This window comes from Chlorocebus sabaeus, chromosome 9, assembly GCF_047675955.1.
Source record: "Chlorocebus sabaeus isolate Y175 chromosome 9, mChlSab1.0.hap1, whole genome shotgun sequence".
Classification (NCBI taxonomy): Eukaryota; Metazoa; Chordata; class Mammalia; order Primates; family Cercopithecidae; genus Chlorocebus; species Chlorocebus sabaeus.
The window spans coordinates 127,100,376-127,118,195 of record NC_132912.1 but is presented as its reverse complement, the minus strand read 5'-3'; the positions used below and the strand labels follow the sequence as shown (position 1 = coordinate 127,118,195).

Sequence of the window (17,820 nt, the reverse complement as noted above, 5' to 3'; positions counted from 1 at the left end):
AGACGTAGGTTTGAATCCCGACGCTGACACTGGTAGGCTGTGTGGCCTTGGGCAAGTTACTCCACCTCTCTGAGCTTCCATTTGCAAATCTAAATCGTAGGGGTAAGAAGGCGGGCGGCTTCTCTGGGCTGTTGCAGGGTGTAGACGAGCTGAGGCCGAGTGTATGTAAGCACGAGCACGCGTCCCACCATGAGGCATACCTGCGTTATCTCCCTTGCAGCTCCTGGGGAACGCGCTTCAGGGAGTGTCTTGGGAGAAGAGCACGTGTGAGCACCGGGCCCAGAGCACGCGCCTTGCAACATCTGTTGAGCGGCTCTAGGGAGATGAGAGGGCCCTGCTGATGCTCCCTCAATCCCTGTCACACCACTCCAGAGCCTCAAGGACCTGCACGTTCCCAGGAGGCAACTTCCTGGGGTTGGCAGGCTGCCTACAGGGGTCCTACCTTCTGGGCCAACCCCCAGGCCTTGTGGCCTCACTCTGCGGCCACCTCCCGGCCTCCACCTGGGACCCTTCCTCAGCTCAGAGCCCACCAGCCCTCAGTCCACTGGTTTCCCCCACAGGCGGCACCAAGCCCAGCAGGGGCGTTCAGGTTTTAACATCTTTCCCCTCTTGCCCTGGACACGAAGCAGCCTTGGTCAGGAACCAAGAATGCTAAACAGGGTCAGTACCAGGAAGGGCGACCGTTCCTAATCCTGTCTGCCCTGCCGCAGCAGCCAACAGAAGGCAGGAAACCCAGCAGAGGAGGAGGAAGCTGACGCTGCCCCAACCAGACAAAGCCATGGGGGCCACGACGGCGTATCTGCCCCTGGAAACCCCACGTTCACCTGCTAAGCCACGTGGACCCCACCAGCCTCCTTTCACATACCCACCTCTGCCTCGGGTTTCCTCCCCGCTCTCTTAGGAGGCCCAGCGTCTGGGACTGCCATGTGCCGACAATGTCCAGAAACCTCCCAGGACCATAAACTGGGAAGAACATGGACCTCCCTCCCAGAACAGCTCGTGAAGGTCGGGGCGGGGAGCAACAGGGCCCCCCATGGTGGGGACGTAAACTCATCTGACCTCATCTGGTCAAGCTGAACATATGCTCCTCCATGACCCAGCGCTGGCATCTATCAGCAGATGTGCCCCAGAAGGACTCACGCCCATGTGTCCAGGAGACAAAAACCAGAACATTCCTGGCAGCCTGTGCAGAAGGGCCAAACTGGGACCCACCCAGATGTTCCCTCCAAGGGATGGGCAGAGAGGGGTGTTCGAGCCACACAGGACACGAGGAACAAGCCACAGCTCAACGGTACAGTGTGTGATCCATTTGGATAAAGGTCAGAGAAGGAAGAGCCAGCACCGTGTTGGAGGGAAGTCGGCCGTGTGGGAGAACAGAGCAGGCCCAGTCACTGCAGCCACTGTGCCCTCAGCAGGGCGGGGCAGCCTCTGGAGGACTGGGCGTGTCAATCAGGGACTAGGTCTTCCGGGGAGCTGATAGCCTCCTAGTTCTTGACCTGAGAGTGTTCGCTTTGTTATTCATTATGCTATGTATTCGAATGTATTCACATCACACCATAATTGTTTAATGGCATACTTTATGTTATATATATTTTACCACATTTTTTAAAAATTTGTTTTTGAGACAAGGTCTTGCTCTGTCACCCAGGCTGAAGTGCAGTGGTATGATCATAGCTCACTGCAGCCTTGTGGACCTCCTGGGTTTAAGAGATCCTCCTGTCTCAGCCTCCTGAGTAGCTGGGACCACAGGTAGGTGCCACCATACCTGGTTAATGTTTATTTTTAATAGAAACGAGGTCTTGCTATGTTGCTCAGGCTGGTCTCAAACTCCTGAGCCAATTTAATTTTTAAAATTTTTTCAGATGAAAGTATGACATAAGGCCAGACATGGTGGCTCATGCCTGTAATCCCAGCACTTTCAGAGGCCAAGCAGTGGATCATTTGAGGTCAGGAGTTCGAGACCAGCTTGGCCAACATGGTGAAACCCCTCTCTACTAAAAATACATAAATTAGTTGGGCTTGGTAGTGTGTGGCTATAATCCCAGTTACTTGGGAGGCTGAAGCAGGAGAATTGCTTGAACCTGGGAAGTGGAGGTTGCAGTGAGCCAAGATCATGCCACTGCACTCTAGCCTGGGTGACAGAGTGAGATTCTGTCTCAAAAAAAGAAAAAGAAAAAGAAAAGGAAAGCATGACATAAAGTAGACTAGTGATTGTCTGGGGCTGGGTGGAATGCGGGGGCACTTTGCTAATAATAGCGAAACGATTTGAGGCTTCTTTTTGGGGTGATGAAATGTTATAAAATTGAGGTGATGGCTGCACAACTCTGTGAATATATGAAAACCACTGACTTATACAGCATGGGAATTATTTCTCAATAAAGCTGTTACCAAAAGAGACAAAAGAAAAAAATGTACAGGCTTAAATTTGGGTGTGTCCCACTCTGTGTGACCTCAGGTGAGCTAAGTGACCCCTCTGAGCCCAGAAGTGCCCACCTACACCAGAAGCCACAGCCTCTACCCCGGGCAGGACCAGAGGGCTGCCGAGGGGATGTCTGGGATTCACGGACTCATTGCACAGTGGATTTTTCCACAGGCCTGTTCCCATCGCCCTTCCCTGCACTGCCAGGAAGAGTGCCTGAGGAACCTGGGGTGGTCTCCCGAGCCCAGCACTGGCCCTTTCTCTCCACCTGGGCTGGCCAGGATTTCTCTGGCTGGTCTGTTTACACACGAGGGCAGGAGGAGGGTCCTGACTCCTGGAAGGCTGACCAGGGCCACCACAGCCTGGACCTCCCCTTGCTAGTCACTCGCTTTGACATGTGACTGCTGAAAAATTAACACCAGGTTCACTTCCTTCCCTCACACTCCACGTGGCACAGAAGAAAAATCTGTCGTGTTCCAAAGCGAATCCACAGCCTTCTCTTGACAGGAAACACTCTGAAGTCCATGGCTGCGAAGTCTGGAAGCCCCGGGACAAGGTGCTGCTTTGACGGCAGCCGCTTCCAAGGTAGAGGGTCAGGCATGGGGGCCCTCTCTCTCCCCACCCAGCCAGCTCCACAGCCACGCACCCTGCAGCCCCTCATCTTCCAGCTTTGCGCAAGACAGCTGGAATCCTAGATCGGCAGGCCGCCCTGCTGGGGGAAAACGTCAGCACCCAGGCTCCAGCTAGAAGGGACCTTGCAGGACGTCGGGAATCACGGTCCAGGAAACTTTCCCTCTTGGAAGGGCAAGCTGTTTGTCAAGAACATTCTGGGCTCATAACACATCTGCCAGCCTTGGGTAAACAATAAGAGAAGCCCTGAGGTGAGTCCCGCACGGCTGCTTTATTTACACAGCAGTTCCAGGACTAGTGCAGGGGCTTCCCAGGCAGTGGCGCCTGTGCCTGGGCGGTGGCTGCGGGGTGCGCCTGTGCCTGGGCGGTGGCTGCGGGGTGTGGCGTGGAACAGGGAACAGAGTGACGGGGATGCTGAGGGGCCACACTGCCTGGTTTCTGGCATGTCCACAGGAAGACAGGTTGGTGGGGATATGAGAGGCAGGAAGGGTCTGTGGCGCAGACGTGCCAGTGGCTCTTCCTTGTCCAGAGAACAGAGAGGGCGCCTTGGAACTGGGCCAAACGTCCCTTCCCTCTACTCATTTGTCAGAATGGGAGGCCACAGGGTCCCAGCCCAGCCCCATCCTCCAAGGAAGATGAGGGCTGCCTTGACAGGCAGGCAAGCAGGGCGGGGCGACAGTGTTGCGGGCGGGGCATGGGCAACAGTGCACTGACCCACCGGAACCCACATCCAAAGGCAGAGCCCTGCCTGGGCCCCGGAGTGAGGCGGGCCCTGTGACTACTGCAAAATGTGGCCCCGAGGGCAGGACATTCCAGCAGGGAAAAGTGCAGGCAAAAGCACCCGCCCAGGTTCCAGTCCAGCCTCTGTAAAACCTTGCCAGATGGCCTTGGCCAAGGTCCTAGGTGGCCCATCTGAAAAGGCCTCTCGCGGCAGGGCAGCGGCACCCTCTGGAGCTGCAGCGCTCATCCATGAGGATTTGCCACCCACGGCACAGGACCCCCCACGGAGGAGACACTCTTGTCCAGGGCCTGGGCAGCAGGAATGCTGTGGCTGGATGGGACCTCGAGGGGTCCAGGGGAGCAGCCATGTCCAATGCACCAGGAGTCCTGGGAACAGGGCAGGCGGGGGACACCCAGAAGGCCTTTACCTGCCATCCAGGTGAGGGCCGCACCCTGGCTGGGCAGGATTTCCACACGGAGCAGGTATGAAAAGAAAGCTTTGTGCTTCCCTGTCCAGGGCTCTTGCGCAGCCCTGCTGGGCCAAGTTCCGGACCCCGCTGCCCAGGGATGATGCTTTCCTGGGGAGCTGGCCCTGCAAAACTTTCCCTCCGGAGCTAAGCCACCCGCAGTCTCTCCTAACCCCGAGGCTTCACTCTCTTTGGGCCATTTTATAATGAAATCAAGAGAAATGGATACATCCAAGGTGACAAGGAGATCTCACTGCCAGTGAGCGGCCGAATCCCACTCCTCAGCCACCTCTCGGCCTCTCAGACTCCTGACAGCTGCCTCAGAAACACAATCGTGTGTGTGTGTATGTGTGTGTACATGTAAGTGAATGCACGTGTGTGTGCTCCGTACCAGAAGACCGTGGCTGAGGGCACATCCTGCAGGAGGACCAGTGGGAGGCCTCAGTCAGCCCTCCAGCTTCCCTCCCTTCCCGGTGCCAGTGACTGGCAGGACTGACCGCTGCCCCCACCCGCCAGCTGCTCCAGCCTGGACGGCCTCCCCATCCTGCCCTGGCCTCAAACCAAGTGTGGGCGCAGTTACTCACTGCAGGGCTCTCTGCCACCTGGGCCCAGGACAAGGCCACCCCCCTTCCCCCTTCACTCTCCCATTTCAGCCAAGGCTAGGCCAAGGCTACCAACAAAGGACAGAGCCCGGAAGGCCTTCTGATGCCCAGCTGACCCATCCAGTGGTCACTGGCTCCCGTGAGGCCTCTTTGGGCCACTCACAGGAGAGGAGAGGCTCAGCAAAGGGTTGCGACAACATGCCTCGGCTGCAGAGGAGACACAGCTGCTGCCCCTAAGGGGCTCACCTCTGTGCAGAACAGGGCCGTGCTGAGGTGCCAGAGGGCTGGGGTGCCCTGGAAGGGTGAGGTGCTGCTCAATAGAGCCTGGCTGGGGGCATTTCCTGGAAGCAAGGGATGCCGGCCCAGTGGCAGGTGCCCGGCTGACTCCAGAGGCTGTTTGCTGGCCCCGGGCCGGCCACACATCCACAGGGAGCACCACGCAGGCCCTTCCAGGCCCAGCACGGCCCTCCAGAGAGCGAGATCCCATCAGAGTCCGCAGCCCGGCTCATCCAGGACCCCATGCCCCTCCAGCACTTCAGTGTATCTGTGCACCGAGAGTACCATCTAGAGGGAGAAGGGGACAGTGCAGGAGGAGGGCAGCTGCCCCCTGGGGCCACCAACACTCCTGCAGAGGCCAGTGAACCTTTTCTAGTATTCACGTTAACAAAAATTTAAATAAACGGGCGAAATTAACACAAAATATCAGCATTTCAACATGTAGCCGATATAAAAAAAAAACTCATGAGCTCTTTAACAATCCTTTCTCCCCACCCAGTCTCTGAAATCCAGTGTGTATTTTACACTTCCTGTGCGTCTCACTGTGGACGAGCTACAAGTCACCCCTGCGGCTCGCAGCTCCTGTGTCTGATAGCGCAGCTCCAGAGGCTGGGAGACCTCCCATCCCTTTAACCAGGGCGCACCCACACACGCAGAGCCCCACCTCCTTTGATGCCCGTGTGGCCTCCCCCAGTGGCTGGATCCCCACCTTAGCCAAGCTAACGCTCTTCTCCCTTTGTCCTGCATGTTAACAAAGAGAGATTTGCATCCTTACAAACAAATCAAAAGATCCGACATTTCAAATCTTGTTAGGAACAAACGGGCTAAGTCCCATTCTCTTCAACAGAGGCAAGTGACTCCGTGTCTGGAGCTAGGTGGATATGGACAGATACGGATGGATACGGATAGATATAGATGGTAGTGGCTGAATGTGCTCCCCACCCTGGCCATTTGCTGAGGGCTTGCTGTGTGCCCGGAACTACACTGATTCCTTTCCTACAGCATCCGAACACATGGACACAAAGGACAACACACACACTGGGGCCTGTTGGAGGGTGGATAGGGAAGGAGAGAGAGGATCAGGAAAAATAACTAATGGGTACGAAGTTTAATATCTGGGTGATGAAATAATCCGTACAATAAACCCCCATGATACGTGTTTACCTATGTAATGAACTTGCACATGTACCCCTGAACTTAAAAGTTAAAAAAAAAAAGAAAGAGGCTGGGCACAGTGGCTCACGCCTGTAATCCCAGCACTTTGGGAGGCCAAGGTGGGTGGATCACGGGGTCAGGAGATCAAGACCATCCTGGCTAACACGGTGAAACCCTGTCTCTACTGAAAATACAAAAATTTAGCTGGGCATGGTGGCAGGCGCCTGTAGTCCTAGCTACTCGGGAGGCTGAGGCAGGAGAATGGCGTGAACCCAGGAGGCAGAGCTTGCAGTGAGCCGAGATCACGCCACTGCACTCCAGCCTGGGTGACAGCGTGAGACTCCATCTCAAAAAAAAAAAAAAAAAAAAAAAGAAAGAAAGAAAGAAAATGTGGTATATATACACCATGGAATACTACTCAGCCATAAAAAGCAACGAAATAATGGCATTAACAGCAACCTGGATGGAGTTGGAGACCTCAAGGAATGGAGGTAACTCAGGACTGGAAAACCAAACACTGTATGTTCTCACTTGTAAGTGGGAGTTAAGTTATGAGGATGCAAAGGCATAAAAATGATACAATGGACTTTGGGGGCTGCGGGGAAGGGTGGGAGGTAGGTGAGAAATAAAAGACTACACGCTGGGTACAGTGTACACTGCTTGGGTGATGGGTGCACCAAAATCTCAGAAATCACCACTAAAGAACTTATCCATGTAACCAAAAACCACCTGTTCCCCAAAAACTACTGAAATTTTAAAAATTACCAAAAAAACCATTACGAAGACGCTTGTAGAAAGAGGCCATAAAACAGTGTTCAAGGAAAAAGGAGGCTGCCAAACAATATCGTCACATTTTTGTAAAAAGAAAAAAACCAAGATATTACCAGTCTGTTTATCCATGCAGACAAGGCGATGTGGAAGGATTCGGCAAACTGTTGACGGAATTTCTCTCTCTGGGGCTAGGCGCGGTGGCTCATGCCTATCAACCGGGCACTTTTGGAGGAAGAGGCAGGTGGTTCACCTGAGGTCAGGAGTTCGAGACCAGCCTGGCCAACATGGTGAAACCCTGTCTCTACTAGAAATACAAAAATTAGCCAGGCATGGTGGTGCACACCTGTAGTACCAGATACTCAGGAGGCTGAGGCAGGAGAATCACTTGAGCCTGGGAGGCAGAGGTTGCAGTGAGCTGAGATTGCACCTCTGTACTCCAGCGTGGGCAACAGAGTGAGACTCTGTCTCAAAAAAAAAAAACAAAAAACAGTTTATCTCTCTCCGGGAGACAGTGTCATGGGGGAACGTCCACCTCATACTCTTTTTTAAATGGCATGCAGGTAACCGGAATCTGAAAAGCACCAACCCTTGCTGGCATAGGGTGGTCACAGCCTCCCTCATGCCCACCTGCATTTGTGGGCTGTGAGGGGCCTTCCTCAGAGGCCCATTATCAGTTTATAGGGGCACCTGGCCTGGGCTGGCCAGAAAGACCCCAGCTGAGGTGGCATCCAGGGCAAACATGTGTCTCCTCCAAGGAACCAGAAGCAGCCCAGTATACAACAGGTACGGTTCTCCCCTCCACTTCCTGCCAAGTCACACCGCTGCGTTCCCAAGCAGGGAGGCGCCACCTGTGCTCACGGGTCACAGACGTGCCCTGAGATGCACGAGGTGCTGGGCTGGGCTCCTGATGGCTGATGCCAGGCAGCGCCTGTCATCAATTGTAGGGCCCCGAGGTCCACTGTCAGCGGATAGCCCCTCGCCTGGGAGCAGCAGCAGGACCAGCCTCTGCAACCTTTATAGGAAAGGCAGGACTGGGGACTGGGGGACCCCTGGCTGGTCTCTTAGAAGAAATGCTCCTGTGGCTTGTGAGTGGGGTCTCCCTCACTCCCTTAGGCCAGGCCTAACCAAGGGGAGCCACAAAACTCAACTTCAAGAAAGAAAGAAGGCCCATATGTCATACATGTTGGGGGCTCCATGGGGGCCCCCAAGCCTGGGAGGGTCTGGGAGGTAGCTGGAAGGGACCAACTTCCTGACCGTAGACCCAGGTGCGCTGAGCATTCCTCACTCACCTTGCACTCAGCCACGGTCCCCAACCTGCAGGAGAGACCTCAGCGCATGGTCAGGCCCTCGATCTGTCTTCTCTGGTCCTGCCTAGGTGGATCTCTCAGCACGAATATAATTGCTCCCACCCCACCCCAAATCCAGGTACCCCCAGGTAACCATGTTTCAACCAAGTCTCCCCAGCATCAGAAAAGATGTGCATTCTCTGAATGGCCACAACAGAAACCATCTAGCCTAAGGCCAGGCAACACTCTGATGTTCAAAATCCTCTCAATGACCAGGTGAGCTGAAGCTCAGGCACCACAGGGCCCTCCACATGCCCGGGAGCTCCCAACCCCTGACAGCTGCTCCGACCAGGCAGACTTTTGCCAGCAAATAAAACACAAGCTTCTTCTCGAGATGGAGGTTCTGTTCCAGGGCATCCCTGAGCAACCCTCTGTCATCTCCAGGCTGTCTGTGTCTCTCAGAGTGGAGAAGGTGAACAAAAGGAGAGGGAGGCTGCCCAAGGGGCTGAGTGCCCACAGCTGTAACTGCCACAGTGCAGGGTCTGATCAAATTGCCGAAGGGACAGCAGCACAAATTTGGCCTAACTCCCCGGTGGGCCGCCGCCAGGAGGGACAGTGCCTTTGCTTATTTTTCTCCGCACTGCACACCGTTTCAAAACCCAGACCCTGTATCAAAAGCCACTCTACGTTATCACTGTCTGCTATAAAAGACCACCCAGCTCTGTTCTGAGAGGTCCATTACATACAAGACAGTGAATGCCCACATACTGCTCTTTGATTTGGAAAAATACCCCCTTTATTTTGAAGAACAAAACAGAATGAGAACATGGTCATCCCCTGGAAGGAAGGTGGACAAATGACTCCCGCTGGCACTGACCTGAACTTCCCAGTCCGCACCTGCAGCGCTCTCATTCCACACCGCTGGGCACCGCCGACGTCGCCCACGATATCGTCCCCAATCATGACGGCCTGTCACGGCAGTGAAATATGCTCAGAAGTGATGTCAGGAGAGTTTTATTCCTGGGCTCTTTCATCTTTTTTTGACGTAATAAATGGCTTGATTTGATGTTTAAAACCACCATCATACAAATTAAACAAGATAATATTGTCATCGTATTGATTAAAAGTCAACCCACCTTGAATATATCTCACACTGCCCCTGCAGGCCATGGCTTTGAACGCTATATATTTGTGCAATTTGAAATCAATCAGCAGACGTCAAAGTGATTTGGCACCCCAAGGACGTGCGGGGATGCTGAACGCTGCCTGGCCTCCGCTGGAACACACGCTAAATTCCACCTGCCCCTAAAGACTCTGTAACCTGGTTATTTGCCCTTGATTCTGTGAAAGTGAAGCAAATCTCTGGCATATCTTCGTAAATTTTGCTTTATATAGGTTTTGCTTTCAATGGGGAAGGTATTGCCTTAAAAACAAAATAACAGACCAACCAAAATTCACACATACACAGAGGAAATGCTCGCAGCCCGGGTATCATTTCAAAAAGCAGCCTCTGGAATACACTCTCTCACCTGAGAAAACCAGAAAACCAAACGATGAAAACAACAGCTTTCAGGACACTGGACATCAAGCAATGAAGGACAATGACTTCTGAGACGCAGGAAACAAACAAGGTGGGCTCCTGTGACTGTCCCCAGCATACTGCCTTCGATGCTTCCAGACTGTGGGCACAGGAGGGGTGCTGTGAACTGAAGTCTGTCCCCCACAAATTCACTTGAAGAAGCAGCGCTAGACTGCAGTGTGACTGTATTTGGAGACAGGGCCTGTAAGGAGGTAATTCATTAAGGCTGAAGGAGGTCAGAGGGGGCCCTGATCTGATGGGACTGCTGTCCTTACCAGAGGAAGAGGCACTGGAGTGCACTCCACAAAAGCACAAAGGAGAGGCCATGGGAGGACACAGTAAGAAGGCGGCCATCTACAAGCCGGGAAGAGAGCCCTCATCAGTAACTGGACTTGCCGGCACCCTGATCTCAGGCTTCAAGCCTCCTGAACAGTGAGAAAGAGTTTCTGCTATTAAATCCACATAGTCTGTGGTGTTTTGTATGACAGTCTGGGCTGACTAATACAGAGGGAAACCCAGGTAGAGCCCAGTAGGATCCCTGAATTGGGGAGACAAAGCTAGGATTCTGGGGAGTCCCAGGGGCAGAGTCCACAGGACAGGGAATCAGAGAGGCGAAGGCTGCATGGACAAAAAGCCGTGGAGAAAGTGGAGGGTCCCCTCAAGTGCTCAGCAGACCACTGCTAGCACCCGTGAGGGAGGAAACTCCCTGAGTCTGGGAAAGAGCCACACCAAATGACTAGAGAAAACGGTGCCTGTGTCTCACACAGGACTGCATATGTCCCCACCAGCCAGGCTGGGAAAGCTCACTCACGACGCACGGGGCATTGAGTGTGATCTTCAAAGCCGCTGGCTTCGCAGTGAGGAATAATTCATCCAGGGCAACCCCTGCTCTGGTGCTGCCCCCAAATCTTAAAAGCAAGATCTGGAAGGATCAAACTGTTTCAAGTAATATAATTGCATCCCATAACAAAGTCTGCAATTCTTTATGGGCACACAAAAATATCCAGCACCCAAAAAGAAGGTAAAATTGATCATGTCTGGCACTCAATAAAAAATGATCAGACGTGCAAAGAAGGAAAATATCATGCAGAAGGAGGAGAAAGATGAGTCCATCCAAATTGAGAAAGAACTGACAGAGAGGTGAGAATGAGCAGACAAGAGCATTAAATCAGCCCTTGTAATAGTATTCCATATGCTCCAAAAGTAGAGAAATGGAAGATAAAAGAAAAAATCCAAATCAAGCTTCTAGAGATGAAAACTACAATGACAGGGATACACTGGGTGGGATTAATGCCAGAAGAGATACTGCAGAGGGAAAGATTAATGAACCCGGAGACATGGCAATAGAAACTACCCAAAATGAAACAGAGGCAGAAAAATTATTTTTAAAAATGAACAGAGCATCAGTGAGCTATGGCACAACTTCAAGTGGCCTGATGTACATGCAATTAGAGTTCCTGAAAGTGAGATGAGCAGGGGCACAGTGGCTCACACCTATCATCCTAGCACTGTGGGAGGCTGAGGTAGGAGGATCACTTAAGCCCAGGAGTCCAAGACCAGCCTAGGCAACACGGCAAGACCCTGTCTCTATAAAAATTTAAAAAATTAGCCAGATGTGGTGGCTCAAGCCTGTAGTCCCAGCTACTTGGGAGACTGAGGTGGGAGGACCACTTGAGCCTGGGAGTTTGAGACTGCAGTGAGCTCTGTTCGTGCCACTGCACTCCAGCCTGAGCGTCAGAGCAAGACCCTGTCTCAAAATTAGAAGAAAAAAAAAAGTGAGATGAGAGAAGACACAAATACATTTGAAGAAATAGTGACTGAAAATTTTCCAAACTTGATAAAAACAATAAATCCACAGATCCAAGATCCCAATGAACACCAAACACAAGAAACACACAGACAACTGTATTAAGGCACACCATAATTAAATTGCTCAAAAGTAGTGACAAGGAGAAAATCTTATAAAACAGACAAAAAAGAGACATGTTATATACTTATATACAGAGAAAGGAAGATGTTAGATTTCTTGTTGGAAACAATGCAAGTGAGAAGACTGTGGAGTGCCATCTTTTAAGCAGTAAAAGAAAAAAATGCCCATCTAGAATTCTGTACCCAGCAAAAATACCTTTCCAAACTGAAGATGAAATAAAGATATTTCAGACATCCGAAGAGGAAGAATTTATCACCACTTGGACCCATCCTTGCAGGCAGAGTCCAAATCGATGGGCCCCACACTCAGTAAGATTCCCCGGCTTGGGCGTGCTTCACCGTCCTCATTTCATTTTGTCTTGATTTTGGTTTGTGTATTTATCACTTAGCCCCACTTAGCATCTGAATTCCAGGGAGGAGACTTGTAGTTTGTTTTGTTTTGTTTTGTTTTTTTGAGACAGAGTTTTGCTCTTCTTGCCCAGGCTGGAGTGCAGTGGTGCAATCTTGGCTCATTTAGATAACTTATCATGTCCTGGCCCTGTGCTGAGTGCTTCACTAAGATGATTTCCTTTAAATGCCACACCAGTTATACCCATTTGACAGATGGAAGTGGAGGCTGGCCCAAGGTCACACAGCCAGCAAACAGTAGAGCTGGGATCTCCACCCCGCTGCTCTAGAAATCTACCCTACAAGAAATGTAGAAGTCGGCCGGGCGCGGTGGCTCAAGCCTATAATCCTAGCACTTTGGGAGGCCGAGATGGGTGGATCACGAGGTCAGGAGATCGAGACCATCCTGGCTAACACAGTGAAACCCCGTCTCTACTAAAAGATATTTAAAAAACTAGCCGGGCGAGGTGGCGGGCGCCTGTAGTCCCAGCTACTCGGGAGGCTGAGGCAAGAGAATGGCATAAACCTGGGAGGCAGAGCTTGCAGTGAGCTGAGATCTGGCCACTGTACTCCAGCCTGGGTGACTCCAGAGCTAGACTCCGTCTCAGAAAAAAAAAAAAAAAAAAAAAAAAGAAATGTAGAAGTCCTTCAGGGGGAGGGAAAATGACAATAGCTGGAAATACACATCAACACCAGAAAAACAGCTTGTGGGCATGTGCTGACCTTCTGCCTGCTCAGCTCCCTCCTCTGCTGGCTAATTCCTCCCAGGCCTTCAGGACTCAGTTCCGGTGACCACCACCCTTCCCCTGCCCCCAGGCTGGGTTGCGTGGCCCTCCCAAAGCACTCTGGGATCGCACCCTGGTGCCACCCATGTCATAGTGCATAATGGACTCTGCTCATCCCACCCTTCCAGAAGTAGGAGCTCCTTCAGGACAAGGAATCCGGGTGACAACTGGCACTTAGTTGATGCTCAGCAAATGTGTCTTGAGCAGATGAGTGCTCTGCATTATGGCAAGGCCAGCTGTGTCTGAACACACTTATGAGTCACAGACAAGACTTCCCATTGGTCACCCACGTAGAGTGGAGGGAGTCGTACAGTCCCCACCAGTGTGGCCGAAATGTCAGTCATTTGTGGGTCTTCTTTCGCCACGTTAACATGTGTTATTGCTTAAATGGAGTCATGCTCTTTTTTTTTTTTTTTTTTTTTTTTTACATAAATACATGTAATTTAAAGAAAAAACAGCTGGGAGTGGTAGCTCACACCTGTAATCCCATGAGATGGGCAGATCAACTGAGGTCAGGAATTCGAGACCAGCCTGGCCAACATGGTGAAACCTGTCTCTAATAAAAATACAAACCAGGCATGCACCTGTAATCCCAGCTACTTGGGAGGCTGAGGCACACGAATTGCTTGAACCTGGGAGGTGGAGGTTGCAGTGAGCCAAGATTGTGCCACTGAACTCCAGCATGGGTGACAGAGTGAGACTTGGTCTCAAAAAAAAAAAGTAATAATAATTTTAAAGAAAAAAAACCCAACCAGCTTCTCTCACTGCCCTACTCCAATATCTGATTAAAAGCTTCAAAATAGGTTGGGCGCGGTGGCTCATGCCTGTAATTCCAGCACTGTGGGAGGCCGAGGCAGGCAGATCACTTGAGCCCTGGAGTTCCAGACCAGCCTGGGCAACCACGGTGAAACCCTGTCTCTATTAAAATACAAAAAATTAGCCAGGCATGGTGGCGGATACCTATAATCCCACCTACTTGGGAGGCTGAGGCAGGAGAATGAGCCAAGATTGCACCACTGCATTCCAGCCTGGGCAAGAAGAGCAAAACTCTGTCTCAAAAAACAAAAACAAAAACAAAAAAACTACAGGTCTCCTCCCTGGAATTCAGATGCTAAGTGGGGATGACCGATAAACACACAAACCAAAATCAAGACAAAATGAAACGAGGACTGTGAAGCATGCCCAAGCCGGGGGAGTCTTACTGAGTGTGGGGCCCATCGATTTGGACTCTGCCTGCAAGGATGGGTCCAAATTTGCTTTCCATCTGGGGGAAGGGGACCACAGAAAGGGGGGCTGGGCCTGATGTGGCCAGCGGACACACAGACTCACTCCTGTCTCACGCTGAGCTAGAGCAGCGGGGTGGAGATCCCAGCTCTGCTGTTTGCTGGCTGTGTGACCTTGGGCCAGCCTCCACTTCCATCTATAAAATGGGTATAACTGGTGCAGCGTTTAAAGGAAATCATCTTAGTGAAGCACCCAGCACAGGGCCAGGACATAATAAGTTATCTGAACATGTTAAAAAGGAAACAGAAACATGAGGAAAGGTTTTGTTGAGGAAATTCTCTATCTCACCACAGCAGAGAGAGAGAGAGGCCCGACGACCTGCAGCAGGCGCCCTTGCTTTGGTTACTTGATACCTTTGCCCGGGGCCTTCGTGGGCCGGTGCCAGGCCAGGCAGTGGGCGCACAGTGTGAATCAGACAGATGAGTCCCAGCCCTTATGGAACTCACGACAAGAGCTAAAGACAGACGTTAATCAGGTAACTCCACAGTCTCATCATCAGGGCCTGGGATAACGCACAGGAGGCTGTGAGGCCTGATCTCCTGACCTACTGGACTTGGGGGTGGTCAGGAAAGGCTTCCCAGAGGAGGTGAAGTTCTGAGCTTTGCTCTGTCTGATAGGCAAAAGGAGTCAAGCAGGTTGTAGGACACAGAGGAGAGGTGGGATACACCCAGCAGGGGCTACCACACATGTGTTCACTATCCATCTCCCCACCATTCACCAGGACAGGCCATGCCATGAATTCCAGAAAGCACACGCATATAAACCTGAAGCAACTGTCCTGGGAACTGTGTCCAAGCAGGCCTTCAGATAACCAAGGAATCACCAGGAGTCCTGGTAAAGGACAAAGACAGAGCCAGTGAGGCCCCCTGAGGCCAGGGAGGTAGTTTCAGCTGAACCCGGAGCTTTTCTGCCACTTGGCATGGACTCGTCAGGTATCACAGTCAAGCAGAGGCCAGAGGGGCCTCCCTCAGAGAAGCCACAGGGGATGGTGGTGCTGAGAGAGAGCTCGGAGGAGGTGGCTGAGGGCTGCAATGTTGAGAATTCTGCCAATTGCTGGTAGCCGCAAGCCACTTCGAGACTTAAGGTGCTTGAAATAAAACCACGTCTTCCTGGTGTGGTGCTCTATACTTCATACTTTGCACAGATTTTCTCTGGTCTTTCCTCCCCCTACCCCTGTGCTTCCCAGAGTGTGTCATGCACACGGGTGACATACTATTTGACTCCAGGCAGAGCAAGGACATACATTTTAATGTAACCATGTGGTCTTTATTTTTAGATTAATCTATTATGGTAAGTGAGAGATTCTGGTTTTCCATTTATAGTAGTCATCAAAAGTTCCTTTTAAAATACATTTATTTAAGTAATAAAATGAATCAATTTTAAGAAATGTGAAGTAAATAGAGCTAGTGGCAAGTACCCAGATACGGTAAAAATACCCAGATATGGTAAAAATTCAAAGTGCTTTTTCCAGAATGACTGATGTTAGGGAAAATCCTGCCAAATCCAAATGAGGTTTTTGTGTCTATCAAACCAGCTCCTGGCCAGGCAAGAAACAGCCAGTGGCACCGCGTGCTCCCTGGAATGGGACCAGCCCCAGTGTCCGCTGCACGTACACAGGGCACTCTAAGGGTCAGGAAAAGCCAGGGCTGGCTGGGCAGCCCCCATGGTTGCTGGCATCTGGCAGCAGGGCTGGCCAGAGCTCCCGTGTTCGAGTCCCCTCTGCCCTTCTCAAGGAGTTGTCTTCAAACTGTGAGGTCCGTGGTGAACATTCACAGCCCTCCAATTCAGGACCATGTCCTCTGCTGCCAGAGACTCCAGGGCCATCCTGCTAGAAGGTTCCTTGGAAATGGAACGGGTCTTCAAATATTACATGTCATCCTATACCTCCCTGCTTCTGGGGAAAATAAAACTGTGCATGCTCCTCCCACACACACAACCAGACAGCACACACGTTTCCCTCCCAGAATAGAGACTCTCGGTTCTTCCTGGGCTGGGACATTTGTGGATGTGGCCCACGGAGACAGGACCAGAGGAACATGGTCACTCGGAGGAAGAGTTCTCATGCAGGAACAGCATGGAGGTTCTGTGGGATAAAGCGAGGCTGCATCCAGGCAGAGCCCCGGGAAGCTGTTGGTGAGGGAGGCGGAGGCTGGGGGCCGGGACGCCAGGGCTGGCGGGGTGCACAGCTGCCCGGAGCAGCGATGCCTGTCCAGGCCAGCTTGTGGGCTCCGCATACCAAAGTGCACTCAGGATCCCGGGGGATTCCCAGATTTACTATCGGTGAAGGGCAATAATCACGCAAGGAGGAGCAATTATTACCAAATCATTTAGGATTTAAAAAATCACTGGCAAGAAGATAGAGGTCAGGAGGTGCACCGTCAGGGGAAATAAAAATACTCCACCTGCCAGGGCTGGGCTTCGCTTCCTTTCAGACACAACATGGTTGGGGGTGAGGTGGAGAAAAAATGAAAGGTCGGACCCCCCAGAACCCAGAATCCAGAGAGCCGGAGGGAGGCGCCACAGTTTCAGGGGCAGGTGTCCTGGGTCGGGCCCCACAGCTGTCAATCCTCCCTCTTACACATCTGCCTGCCTGCCCTGGTGTCCTCTTCAACGTCCTAGGTGCTGGAGGGAAACCTTGTCTAACAGGCGGCAATGCGTTGGAGTGCAAACTTCCAGCGCCGAAGAGCTTCCGTGGTTCACAAATATTTTCCTTATCCTGGGGCTCTGCCAGGAGGATTAGGGCGGGAAGCAGCAGGGCTGGATAGTGAAGGTGGAGTGAGCTCAGTGTCTGTAACTGCAGCCCCAGGGGGCTCATATCCCCCAGGGAGATGCCTTGAGATGACGGCTCACTCTAGGATGAGCCCTGGACCTAGGCCCCAAAGGAACCCAGGCTCCCACGGAGACCTGGAGACAGTGCGATGCTGAGTGATTGTCACTGTGGTCGGACACCCTCATAAGGAATAAGACTAACAGCAAAACTCAATGACTACTTGAAAAAAAAAAAAAAAGCCAGAAATCACGGTGTTGGTAAGGACTTGGGGAAACAAGCAGCTGTATACGCAGCAGGTGATGAAGGTGACTGGACACACCTTTCTGAAACAGAAATAAGCAACACGCATCACAGCCTCCCAGTCACATCGCTAGGATTTGGAGCAAATAATCAGAAATGTACAAGAGGATGTACATACAAGACGTAGTCATCAGGGTTATGCGCAAGAGTGAAATTCAAAGCATTCTCATCTCCATCAACAGGGAATGGTCAAGAACATGACGGGAGTCTGAACAGTGGAATAGTACGCAGCTGTGAAAACTGCTTTGTTAAAGTGCCTACATAAGCACAAAGAAAGCTGTTCCCTAAAAAAGAATAAGGTCATGTCATTTCCAGCAACAGGGATGGAACTGGAGGCCATTACCCTAAGCAAACTAATGCAGGAACAGAAAACCAAATACCACCTATTCTCACTTATGAGTGGGGGCTAAATACTGAATACACATGGACACAGGGCAACAACAGACATCAAGGCCTACCT

At 51.7% G+C, this 17,820-nt stretch overlaps 1 protein-coding gene across 2 annotated transcripts in view; it reads right to left on the bottom strand.

Annotated features, from left to right (window-relative positions):
- The window catches only part of LHPP (phospholysine phosphohistidine inorganic pyrophosphate phosphatase), a 151,361-nt gene that overhangs the window by 86,739 nt on the left and 46,802 nt on the right, over positions 1 to 17,820 (bottom strand). For both annotated transcript variants that reach the window (XM_073019437.1, XM_007964340.3), the window contains exon 6: positions 9,204 to 9,295. In XM_073019437.1, coding sequence (XP_072875538.1) covers positions 9,204 to 9,295 — 92 coding nt within the window. The remainder of the gene's footprint in view (positions 1 to 9,203; positions 9,296 to 17,820) is intronic.